Raw genomic sequence first — 13,193 nt, forward strand, 5'->3', positions numbered from 1 at the left:
GGTCTAGGATGGACGTGGTGGGTCTCATTCCTCCAAGTATCTTGTCCACATCCTCGGGTTTCACAAACTGAAAAGAATCCAACAAAATAGGACAAGCAGGTGCTTGTGTCACATCCACAGAGACTGCATTTAATGTGGCGTCCAGCCCAGAGCGGATCAAAGCGACTTTGTCTGCAAAGAACCGAGCAAATGCTTCACAGCGTGTTGCCGGGTTGTCAGGGCTCCCACCTGAGATAGGGGGAGTTAAAAGACCTCTGACAATCCGAAACAACTCCGCCGGACGGTTTTTTGCAGACGCAATAGTGGCCGCAAAGAAAGTTTTCTTTGCGGCTTTTATTGCCGCGGCATATGCCCTTAAAAAGGACACAAACCGTGTTCGGTTTGGCTCGCTTGGGTCCGAGCGCCACACGCTCTCTAGAACCCTCTTCCTTCGCTTCATCGCTGCCAGCTCCTCAGTAAACCAAGGGGCTGGTTTAGCTCGGTTACTTGAGAGGGGACGTTCCGGAGCGATCATGTCAATTGCCCTGGTCATCTCCCCATTCCAGAGAGCGACCAAGGCCTCGACATGGTCACCTACCGAGGTGGCGGGAAACTCCCCAAGAGCCGTCAGGAATCCATTCGGATCCATCAGCCTCCTGGGGCGGACCATCTTAATGGGTCCTCCACCCTTGCGAAGGTTGGGGGGCGCAGTGAGCCTAAATCTAACCAGGAAGTGGTCGGTCCATGGCAACGGAGAGATAGACAGCTCCTCCACACCGCCACCCTGCTCCCATCCCTGGCAGAAGACCAAGTCCAATGTGTGTCCAGCACAGTGGGTGGGGCCAGTTATTTGTTGGGACAGCCCCATGGTTGCCATGGCGGACATGAAGTCCTGAGCCGCACCTGTGAGGGTTGCCTCGGCATGGATGTTGAAGTCCCCCAGCACAAGGAGCCGTTGGGACTCCACCGCCAGGCTCGAGACCACCCCCGCTAGCTCAGGTAGGGAGACTGTAGTGCAGCGAGGTGGACGGTACACTAACAGAATCCCTATTCTGTCCCGGTCACCCACCCTCAGGTGGACGCATTCAAAATTTGTGGTCTGCGGGATGGGGCTCCTGGTCAGATGGATGGAATCTCTATAGACCACTGCGACACCGCCTCCCCGTCCTCCGGCTCTTGGTTGGTGTTGCACGGAGAAACCTGGAGGACAAAGCTGGGAGAGGTTTACGCCCCCAGCTTCATCCAGCCAGGTCTCCGTGATGCACGCCAGATCTGCCCGCTCCTCCAGGATTAAATCCTGGATCCAGGTCGTTTTTCCGTTGACAGATCTGGCGTTCAACAACACCACCTTTAAGCCAGAGGGCCCGCTCACCTGGTTACACCAATTTACCTTAGGAGACCGATTGGGAATTGTTAATTTGGGTAGGCGGTCCGAATTAGGCCGAATTCGAGGTCTCCTTTTCCCGCATCTCCTCCTTCCCACCACGACCTCTATGGGGGCCCCTCGGCTAGGATTAGGGGTTAGGAGTTAGGAGTTAAGGGGTTAGGGTTAGGAGTTAGAGTTAGCTCTTTGAGACCGGTGGGAAAGGCTAAAGACAGTCACTTGCACCCTGTTGCTTACCGTCCCACTCGATGTTGGGACTCCTGGCCGGGCCGCAGGGGCTGGCTGACCGCCGACACTCGGCCTCCATCTGCTCTTGCCGCTGGCGCTGCTGCTGTTCCTCCAGCATGGTGGACTTGTGCATGGCTTTGATGTGCTGCTGGTAGAGGGTGTAGCCGCTCATGGCCATCCCCTGGGGCAGCCCCGGCAAGGAGGAGGAAGAGACCTGGGAAGGGGAAGAAGAACGGAGAGGTGGTCATTCGGATTCCCCTCTTCTCTAAAACAGAAGACACAAACTGCATTTGTTTACAAACGTACCATTGGCGGGATGACGGCCGCCCGGTTCTGGAGCTGCTGCAGGTCCATCGGCCCTTGTTTGATGTTGGGCGACACCAGGAGGGGACCCCCGGGGTTCAAGATGGAAGGCTTGCCATCCATTGAGAAGATCCTGGAGCGACGGAAAGAAAAATTATTATTATTATTATTATTATTATTATTATTATTATTACTATTATTATTTCATATATTGATACCCCGCCCTTCTCACCCCCAAGGGGAGACTCAGGGCAGCCTCACAAATATAATAATACACAGTACTGACAATCTCCCACCTCCACAAACACTATATCTCCCACTACTCAGGATACACCAAAGGCCCTCCCTCCAATGACATTGCAGGTTATAGTGAGCGCCATGAAGATGTCCAAGAGCCCTGCCAATGTCCTCCATCAACACCACACTGCCCACCACCCAAGTCAAGGCTTTCAGACGGGGACAATTCCATCCTAGATTGTATGTGTTTCCTCCACCATAGGCATCCCACTGTTTCTGACTCTCTCAACTGATGTGGAATTTGCATGACCCCGCCCACTGCCTCTCCCTCAACCCTTTCCTACTCTTTTCTATGGCACACAGAAACTGAACATACTGGAGAGATTTGCAGAGAATTTACCCTGATTTAGAGGAGTTGTAGGTCCTGGGATGTATAGTTCACCTGCAATCTAACAACCGCACTCTGAACTTCACCAATGATTGAGCTGGAACTAACTCTGTCACACAGGACCCCCATGAACAAGAAAAAAAAATACTGGAGGTCTTTGGAGGGATGGATGGGAGTTGTAGTTCACCTATATCCAGAGTGCACTATGAACCCAAACAATGATGGATCTGGACCAAACTTGGCATGCATACTCAATATGCCCACATTTGAATGCTGGTGGGTTCTGAGGGCAATTGGCCTGGACATTTTGGAGTTGTAACTACTGGGATTTATAGTTCACCTGCAATCAATGAATAGTCTGAACTCCACCAAAGATGGAATTAGACCAAACGTGGCACACAGAGCCCCCATGACCAGCCAAAAACACTGGAGGCCTTTGGGGAAAATTCACCTTGATTTGTGGGAGTTGTAGTCCACTTACTTCCAGAGAGCACTGTGAACCCAAACACTGATAGATCTGGACCAAACTTTGAACTTATACCTGATATGCCGAAATTTTATTACTGGGGGGGTTTGGGGGGAATGAACCTTCTTTTCTGGGAGTTGTAGTTCACCTACATCCAGAGAGCACTGTGAACCCAAACACCGATGGATCAGGACCAAACTTGGGACATAAATCTGAGATGCCGAAATTCGATTACTGAAGAGGTTTGGTGGGAACTGACCTTCCTTTCTGGGAGTTGTAGTTCACCCACAACCAGAGAAACCGTGACCTCCATCAATGACGGACCTGGACCACACTTGGCAGACAGAACCCCCATGAATAACTCAACCTACTGGAAGGATTTGAGGGGACTGACTCACCATAGTGGCAGTTGTAGTTCACCCTACAGCCAGAGAGCACACTGAACTCTACCGGTGATGTATCCAGAGCAAACTTGCCCAATATAACAAACTTTAAATAGTGAAGGAGTTTCAGGGGCTTAACCTGGCATGATGGGAGTTGTAGTTCACCCACAACTTTATGAATTTTCTACAATTTCCTATCAAATTCAATGAAGCAGCTCGAAGGGTGCATCTACACTGTAGATTTGATGCAGTTTGACGTCCCTTGAAATGCCATGGCTCAATGGCATCTTGCAACAAGGCGCTTAGCTTTCTCCGCCAAAGAGGACGAACGCCGACTTCCTTGGCAGTCTAAGCAGTGCCAAACTGGGTTAATTCGACAATGTGGATGTACCCAATGAGTGAGGCGCAAGGAAAGCCCTTCTGCAGACAATCCTCCCTTGCAGACAAATAGAGAAAGAAAGCAAGGCCGGGAATGGGAGCAACGCGATAGCTTTGACATTTTGCGACCGCTCAGTGGAATGCGGTCCCAAGTCACAGGAAACTTTCCATTACTCACAACCCTCTCCCTTTATCCCGGATGGAAGGAAGGAAGGAAGGAAGGAAAGAAATGGGACTGGTGTTAAACCGAGTGCAAAGAGCAGCCTTCTAGGAAATCACTTGCTCCATCGTCACTATTATTATTGTTGTTATTATCATAATAATTATTATTTATTATGACCACCACTTTCCCCTCTGAAGCGAGACTCAAATCAACTCTCTGCGGGTCAGAGAAGAGAATGACATCCTTCAGAAATTAGTCAAGAAAGGGATAGATAATACCAAACCATTTTAGGCTTAACAAGTTATTATTATTATTAATAATAATAATAATAATAATAATAATAATTTACCGTATTTATATACCGCCTTTCTCAGCCCGAAGGCGACTCAAGCCAGTTTACAGGCGGTTTATAGTCCTGCAATAATAATAATTATAATAATTATTATTATTGTGGGACTATAGGTTGCCGAGAAGCCATTACTACTTCTATTATTATTATTACTATTATAGCTTCAATATATGTTGCTGGGTCAATATTATAATTATTGTTGTTGTTGTAGCTGGTCTACATGTTGTTGAGTAGCCATTACTATTACCACTGCTACTAGTATTACTACTATTATGATTATTATAACTTGAATATATGTTGCTGGGACAATATTATAATTGTTGTTGTTGTTGTAGTAGCTGGACTACATGTTCTTGAATAGCCATTACTATTACCACTACTACTACTATTATGATTATTATAGCTTGAATATATGTTGTTGGGACACTGTTGTTGTTGTAGCTGGACTATATGTTGCCAAGTAGCCATTACTACTACCACTAGTATTACTACTTCTATTATTATTATTACAGCTTGAATATATATTACTAGGACACTATTGTTATTGTTGTTGTAGCTGGACTATATGTTGCCTAGAAGCCATTATTATTGTTTTGTTATTGGTGATTTTTATGACAGAACCAATCAGGAACTGCCATTTATAATGAAATTTTGAAAGTTTTGTTAAGAGTTCTGAAATTTTCACCACCAGAACTTTAGCAACATTTTAGAAGTAATGCACCAGCGCCCTCTAGTTTTGTACTTTAGAATCATTTAGAACCATGGATTGCCCTTGCCTAATTATTATTATTACTATTATGGCTGGAATATATATTGCTGGGAGGCTATTATTATTACTATTATTATTATTGCTGGACTCTATGTTGCCTGGAGACCATTATTATTATTATTATTATTATTATTATTATTATTATTATTATTAGTATCAGTATTATTATTATTGCCATTATTATTTCCGGACGAAATGCTGCTTGGAAGCTATGCCTATTTATTGTTGTTGTGGTGGTGGTTATGAGTGTTTGCGTGTCCGCTGGAGGGATGCACTCACCTGCTCTCAGTGGAGGGCAGTGGGCTCTGGCTTCCCCGTGGGAGGGAGGCCCATCGCTGCCTGTCGGGCTCCCCATCGACCTCCTCGTCGGCACTGCAGGTGGCGCTGGAGTCGTTGTCCGAGTGGTCCGGGGGAGGCGGGGCCTGGGCGGGGGGCCCGAAGCCCATCCTCTGGGGCTGGCCCTTCTCCGTGGGCGCCGGGGCTGCCTCCGCCTCCTCTTCCACCCGCTCCTTGGTCTCACTGCTCTCCGCCTTGACCTGGACCTCTTGGGGGGCCTCTGGGGGCTCGGCCTTGGCACCGGCCAGCAAGCCTAGGAGGGGCTTGGAGTCGCCCCCCGCCTCCATGGGCTCCTCCACCTCGCCTGGCGCCTCTTCCTTCACCTGCAGCTCCGCCGCCCCCTTCTCCTCCACCTTGACACTCTGGGCCTCTGGAGCAGGAGGAGGAGGAGAAAGAGGAGGGGACCCGCTTGGGACCGGCTTCGTGGTGGATTCACCCTCCGGCGCAGCTTCCGACGCCACCCGGGACGAGTGGCTCTCCGGAGGGGCGTCTTCCGTTGGCTTGGCGGCCTCTGTCGGGCAAGGCGAGGGGGCACTCTCGGTGTCGGAGCTGTTCTCAGCACCTGAGGAGGAAGCATTCATTGCAATGACCAGAACGCCATCACAGATAATAATATTGTTAATAATAATAGGATCTGCATGCATTATTTGCCGATACATTACACAGTCCTAGACACTTGGGAAGTGTCCAACGTGTGATCCAATACAACAGCCAGCAAAGTAATCTTGTCTGCTGTGAACTCATCTTGTTGTGTCTCAAATAATAATAATAATTCAATAGAGTCTCATCTGACCTTCGCTTATCTGACATTTGGACGGGTAACAATAGGAGACTCCATATTATCCGACATTTTCGTTTATCTGACATTCTGCCAGCCTGTTTATATCGGATAAGCGAGCGTCGACTGTAATAACAATAATAATAATACTATAATAATAATAATACAGCAGAATCCCGCTTATCCGACCTTTACTCATCCAACATTTCGACAAGTAACAGTGGGAGACTCCGTATTATCTGACATTTTCATTTATCTGATGTTCTGCCAACCTGTTTATGTCAGATAAGCGATACTCGACTGTAATAACAACAATAATAATACAATAATAGTAAAAATAATAATACAGCAGAGTCTCGCTTGTCCGACCTTTGCTTATCCGACATTTGGACGGGTAACAGTGGGAGATTCCGTATTATCCGACATTTTCGTTTATCTGACATTCTGCCAGCCCGTTTGTATCGGATAAGCGAACGTCGACTGTAATAACAACAATAATAATACAGCTGAATATCGCTTATCCGACCTTCGCTTATCTGACATTTGGACAAGTAATAGTGGAAGACTCCGTATTATCTGACATTTTCATTTATCTGATGTTCTGCCAACCTGTTTATGTCAAATAAGCAATCTCGACTGTAATAACAACAATAATGCAATAATAGTAATAGTAATAATAATGATAATATTAATAATACAGCAGAGTCTTGCTTATCCAAACTTTGCTTATCCAACATTTGGACGGGTAACAGTAGGAGCCTCCATATTATCGGACATTTTCGTTTATCTGATGTTCTGCCGGCCCATTTATGTCAGGTAAGCGATACTCTACTGTAATAATAATAATAATAATAATAATAATAATAATAATACTTTTTAAATATCCCACCCTATTTCCCCAAGGGGTCTCCGGGTGGTTTACCACAGGTATTAGCAAACACTCAATGCCGTGAAAAGATGAAAAAAAGAGAAAGATCTCCAACCCCTGCCAATCCCAAGCAATTTCTGTTGCTTCTGTGTTACACCTACTTATAACTATCCAAAGGGGAAGCCTCTCACTACCTATAGTGTTGTAACTACCTATAACTACTTACCCAAGGGGGAAGCATCTCACAGCCCAATTTCTGTTACTTCTGCGTTATAACTACTCATAACTAGCTACGCAAAGGGGAAGCCTCTCACGGCCCGATTTCTGTTGTTCCTGTGTTGTAACTACTTATAACTTGTTACCCAAGGGGAAAGCTTCTCGCAGCCCAATTTCTGTTGCTTCTTTGTTAGAACTACTTATAATTACCTATCCAAAGGGGAAGTCTCTCATTGCCCAATTTCTGTTGTTCCTGTGTGTTGTAACTACTTATAACTGGTTACCCAAGTGGGAAGCCTCTCACGACCTGATTTCTGTTGTTCCTGTGTTGTAACTACTTGTAATGGGTTACTTGTAACTCATTGCCCAAGGGGGAGCCTCTGTTGTTTTCTGAACCGGGAGCTCCTGAGATAAAGATACTGTGTGGATGGGTCCAGGGTCGCCTTGAATCGGAAACAACTTGAAGGCGAACAACAACAACAACAACAACCTCCGATAGACTCCTGACCTTCGCTGTCTTCGGGGTTCTCCTCCTCGTTGGAGGCTTCGATGTCTTCATCCTCTTGGGCTGAGACGGTGGAGGCCACGCTTTCGCTCTGCGACACGTCGCGCTCTTCGCGGGGCCTTCGGGAGGACTAAGAAGAAAGAGGAAAGAATGAATTATTATATTATATTAATTATTAATAATATTAATTATTGCGCCAAAAGAGGCAAAATAATAACAACACTATGTAACATGATTTTTTCCCCTAGGTTATCAATGTCAATATTATTAGTATTAGTATTATTATTATCAACATAATCACCATTATTAATAACACTACATAACGTGATTTTTGTTCCTTGGTTATCAATGCCATTATTATTAATACTATTACTATTATTATTAAACAGCAAATAACACTTTCAAAACAGGAACAGAACATTTTTTCAAATTTAATAACATTTTTAAATAGTTTTCTTTTAATACTGTTTTAAGAAATATTTATATTTATTTAATGTTTGCATATTGATATATTTTAAATTGTATGCTGATGCTTTTGACATTAAGCTGCTTCGAGTCTCCTTTTAGAGAGATAAAGTGGAGTATAAATAAATATTATATATATTTGCACACACACATATTATATATAGTTATAAATAATATATCATAATATATATTACATATATAATAAATAAATATATAATATTTATAAATATATAATATATATTTATATATTACATGTAATATTACTAATAATATTGCAGTATAGTATAATTTCATAATATGTAATGCTAATATTGTGCTATGCTAATAATATATTATATATACATATAATATTGATAATATTGGTATTGGTATACTTTAAATTGTATACTGATGCTTTTGATGTTAAGCTACTTCAAGACTCCTTTTAGAGAGCTAAAGCAGAGTATAAATAAATATTATATATAGTAATAAGTAATATATAATAATACATATTACATATATAATAAATATGTATATAATAAATGTATTATATTACATGTAATATTACTTATAATAATGTATTATAGTGGTATAGTACAATTTCGTAATATATAATGCTAATATTATGCTATGCTAATATTATATATACACATAATATTGATAGCATTGGTATATTTTAAATTGTATGCTGATGCTTTTTATGTTAAGCCACTCTGAGTCTCATTTTAGAGAGATAAAGCAGAGTATAAATAATTATTATATATAAGTATATATAATAATATATATTACATATACAATAAGTATGTATATAATAATATATCATATTACACATAATATTACTAATAATATTGCAGTATAGTGGTATAGTACAATATTGTAATATATAATGCTCATATTGTGCTAATAATATATTATATGTACATATAATATTGATAATACTACTATAATGTAATATAATAATACCATATAATAATATTGTAATATAGTAATACTAGTATATGAAATATAATTACTACTAATAAATAAACGAAGATGGCAGGGACCTAACAGAAGCTGAAGAGATCAAGAGAAGGTGGCGAGACTATACAGAAGATCTGTATAGGAAGGATAATAATATCGAGGATAGTTTTGACAATGTGGTGAATGAATTAGAACCAGACATCCTGAGGAGTGAGGTTGAATGGGCCTTAAGAAGCATTACTAGCAACAAGGCAGCAGGAGACGACGGGATCCCAGCTGAACTGTTTAAAATCTTAAAAGATGATGTTGTCAAGGTGATGCATGCCATATGCCAGCAAATATGGAAAACACAAGAATGGCCATCAGACTGGAAAAAAATCCACTTATATCCCCATACCAAAAAAGGGAAATGCGAAAGACTGCTCCAGCTTCCGTACAGTGGCCCTTATTTCTCATCATGCCAGTAAGGTAATGCTCAAGATCCTGCAAGGAAGAAGACTCCAGCAAGACAAGGAGTGAGAGTTGGCAGACGTTCAAGCTGGGTTCAGAAAAGGCAGAGGAACGAGAGACCAGATTGCCAATATCCGCTGGAGAATGGAGAAAGGACGGGAGTTTCAGAAAAACATCTATTTTTGCTTCATTGACTATTCTAAAGCCTTTGACTGTGTGGATCATCATAAATGGTGGCAAGTTCTTGGAGGGGTGGGCATCCCAAGCCCCCTTCCCTCTCTCCTGAGGAATCTGACCAAGGCCCAAGGAGCAACAGTCAGAACTGACCACGGAACAGGAGACGGGTTCCAGATTGGGAAAGGCGTACGGCAAGGCTGCAGACTCTCACCCAACCTTTTGAACTTGTATGCAGAACACATCATGCGAGGATGTGCGGGGCTTGAGGAATGCAAGGCTGGGGTGAAATTGCTGGAAGAAACATCAACAACCTCAGATATGCAGATGACACCACTCTGATGGCCGAAAGCGAGGAGGAGCTGAGGAGCCTTCTCATCAAGGTGAAAGAAGAAAGCGCAAAAGCCGGGTTGCAGCTAAACATCAAAAAAACCAAGATTATGGCAACAAGAATGATTGACAACTGGGAAATAGAGGGAGAAAACGTGGAGGCCGTGACAGACTTTGTATCTCTAGGTGGGAAGATGAGTGCAGACGCAGACGGAGGCCAGGAAATCAGGAGACGCTTCCTTCTTGGGAGGAGAGTAATGTCCAGTCTCAATAAGATAGTAAAGAGTAGAGACACCACACTGGCAACCAAGATCCATTGCCTAGTCAAAGCCATGGTATTCCCTGTAGTCACCTACGGATGGGAGAGCTGGACCTTAGGGAAGGCTGAGCGAAGGAAGAGAGATGCTTTTGAGCTGTGGTGTTGGAGGAAAGTTCTGAGAGTGCCTTGGACTGCGAGAAGATCCAACCAGTCCATCCTCCAGGAAATAAAGCCCAACTGCTCATTGGAGGGAAGGATACTAGAGACAAAGTTGAAGTACTTTGGCCACATCATGAGGAGACAGCAAAGCCAGTGGAAGGTAAAAGAAGAGGGGGCGACCAAGGGCAAGATGGATGGATGATGGCATCCTTGAAGTGACTGGCTTGACCTTGAAGGAGCTGGGGGTGGTGACGGGCGACAGGGAGCTCTGGCGTGGGCTGGTCCATGAGGTCACGAAGAGTCGGAGACGACTGAACGAATGAACAACAACTAATAAAACATCTGGAATATTGTGTCCAATTCTGGGCACCACAATTCAAGAGAGATATTGACAAGCTGGAATGTGTCCAGAGGAGGGCGACTAAAATGATCAAGGGTCTGGAGAACAAGCCCTATGAGGAGCGGCTTAGGGAACTGGGCATGTTTAGCCTGAAGAAGAGAAGGCTGAGAGGAGATATGATAGCCACGTATAAATATGTGAGAGGAAGCCACAGGGAGGAGGGAGCAAGCTTGTTTTCTGCTTCCTTGGAGACTAGGACGCAATGGAACAATGGCTTCAAACTACAAGAGAGGAGATTCCATCTGAACATGAGGAAGAACTTCCTGACTGTGAGAGCCGTTCAGCAGTGGAACTCTCTGCCCCGGAGTGTGGTGGAGGCTCCTTCTTTGGAAGCTTTTAAGCAGAGGCTGGATGGCCATTTGTCAGGGGTGATTTGAATGCAATATTCCTGCTTCTTGTCAGGGGGTTGGACTGGATGGCCCATGAGGTCTCTTCCAACTCTTTGATTCTATGATTCTATGAAATATAATTGTTGTATATTCGTATATTTAAAGTTGCAATGTTTTGGATTGTGAGATACTTTGAGTGTCCTAAAAATACAAATTATTATTATCATTACTATTGTAATTATATTTTCAGCCTCACCTTCTGCTTGTACTGCTGGAGGAGGCTGTCTAGGTTGTGCCGCCGCTTGTAGTTGAAGTAGAAGTTCTTGCACTGGGCCTCGCTCTTGGTGCCCACCATCTTGGCAATGGCCGCCCAGTTGCGTCCGTGCTCCACTAAGCCTGGACGGAGGGGAAAAAAACAACAGAAGCTCCCCTTTGGGTAACTAAAGAAAAGTAACTTGTTACAAGTAACTTGTTACAAGTAGTTACATCACAGGAATAACAGGCCTCTGTCCATGAAAGTCTTCCCCTTGGGTAAGTTGTAAGTATTTAGTTACAAGTAACTAGTTACAACTTGCTACAAAGGAACAACAGAAATCAGGCTGTGAGAGGGTCTCCTTTGGGAATTATAAAGTATAAGTAGTTACAACACAGATCAACAGGAATCGGGCCATGAGAGGCTCCCCTTGGGTAACTAGTTGCAAGTAGTTTCAACACAGGAACAACAGAAATCGGGCCGTGAGAGTGTCTCCCTTGGGAGTTATAAGTAACTAGTTATAAGTAGTTATAACACAGGAACAGAAATAAATAAATAAATAAATAAATAAAACTTTATTTATAAACTGCTCTATCCCCCCGAGGGGGACTCGGGGAGGTTTCCAAGTAACATCACCAAAACATACAAAGTAAACAGCATAACATAAAATTAACAAAACAACAAAAGCATAAAATTATCACAATAACACCTGTATATTAAAAACAATCCTGCCTTGCAAAAGGAGGGGTGGGATGGGGCCTTATTTCCCTTGGAAGGGTGTTCCAGAGGTGGGGGGCCACCACCGAGAAGGCTCTCTCTCTCGTCCCCACCAAGCGTTCTTGTGACCATGGTGGGAGCGAAAGGAGGTCCTCCCCAGAAGATCTTAGAGTTTGCGCTGGTTCATAGAAGTCCAGGCTGGATGTATGCTCCTTATAGTTTGCTCCAATAAGGAGCCTGGCTGCTACCCGTTGTACCAGTTGAAACTTCCGGGCTGTCTTCAATGGCAGCCCCACGTAGAGCGCATTACAGTAGTCCAGTCTGGATGTATGCTCCAGTAAGGAGCCTGGCTGCTGCCCGTTGTACCAGTTGAAACTTCCGGGCCGTCTTCAAGGGCAGCCCCACGTAGAGCGCACTGCAGTAGTCCAGTCTGGATGTATGCTCCCTATAGTTTGCTCCAGTAAGGAGCCTGGCTGCTGCCCGTTGTAGCAGTTGAAACTTCCAGGCCATCTTCAAGGGCAGCCCCACGTAGAGCGCATTGAAGTAGTCCAGTCTGGATGTATGCTCCCTATAGTTTGCTCCAGTAAGGAGTCTGGCTGCTGCCCGTTGTAGCAGTTGAAACTTCCGGGCCATCTTCAAGGGCTGTCCCATGTAGAGCGCATTGCAGTAGTCCAGTCTGGATGTATGCTCCCTAAAGTTTGCTCCAGTAAAGAGCCTGGCCCGTTGTAGCAGTTGAAACTTCCGGGCCATCTTCAAGGGCAGCCCCACGTAGAGTGCATTGCAGTAGTCCAGTCTGGATGTATGCTCCCTATAGTTTGCTCCAGTAAGGAGCCTGGCTGCTGCCCGTTGTACCAGTTGAAACTTCTGGGCCGTCTTCAAGGGCAGCCCCACGTAGAGCGCATTGCAGTAGTCCAGTCTAGAAGTATGCTCCGTATAGTTTGCTCCAGTAAGGAGCCTGGCTGCTGTCTGTTGTACCAGTTGAAACTTC

The 13,193-nt window shown here is 44.3% G+C and overlaps 1 protein-coding gene across 7 annotated transcripts in view; it reads right to left on the minus strand.

Annotated features, from left to right (window-relative positions):
• Window positions 1-13,193, minus strand: part of NCOR1 (nuclear receptor corepressor 1) — a 110,253-nt gene that overhangs the window by 42,364 nt on the left and 54,696 nt on the right. For 6 of the 7 annotated variants that reach the window (XM_067472115.1, XM_067472113.1, XM_067472110.1 and 3 more), the window contains 5 exons: window positions 11,492-11,631; window positions 7,734-7,860; window positions 5,307-5,925; window positions 1,898-2,027; window positions 1,601-1,805 (listed from right to left, as the gene is read on the minus strand). In XM_067472115.1, coding sequence (XP_067328216.1) covers window positions 1,601-1,805; window positions 1,898-2,027; window positions 5,307-5,925; window positions 7,734-7,860; window positions 11,492-11,631 — 1,221 coding nt within the window. The remainder of the gene's footprint in view (window positions 1-1,600; window positions 1,806-1,897; window positions 2,028-5,306; window positions 5,926-7,733; window positions 7,861-11,491; window positions 11,632-13,193) is intronic. The other variant, XM_067472114.1, reaches the window with a different exon arrangement.

The sequence above is a fragment of the Anolis sagrei genome, chromosome 11 (assembly GCF_037176765.1).
Source record: "Anolis sagrei isolate rAnoSag1 chromosome 11, rAnoSag1.mat, whole genome shotgun sequence".
Lineage (NCBI taxonomy): Eukaryota > Metazoa > Chordata > Lepidosauria > Squamata > Dactyloidae > Anolis > Anolis sagrei.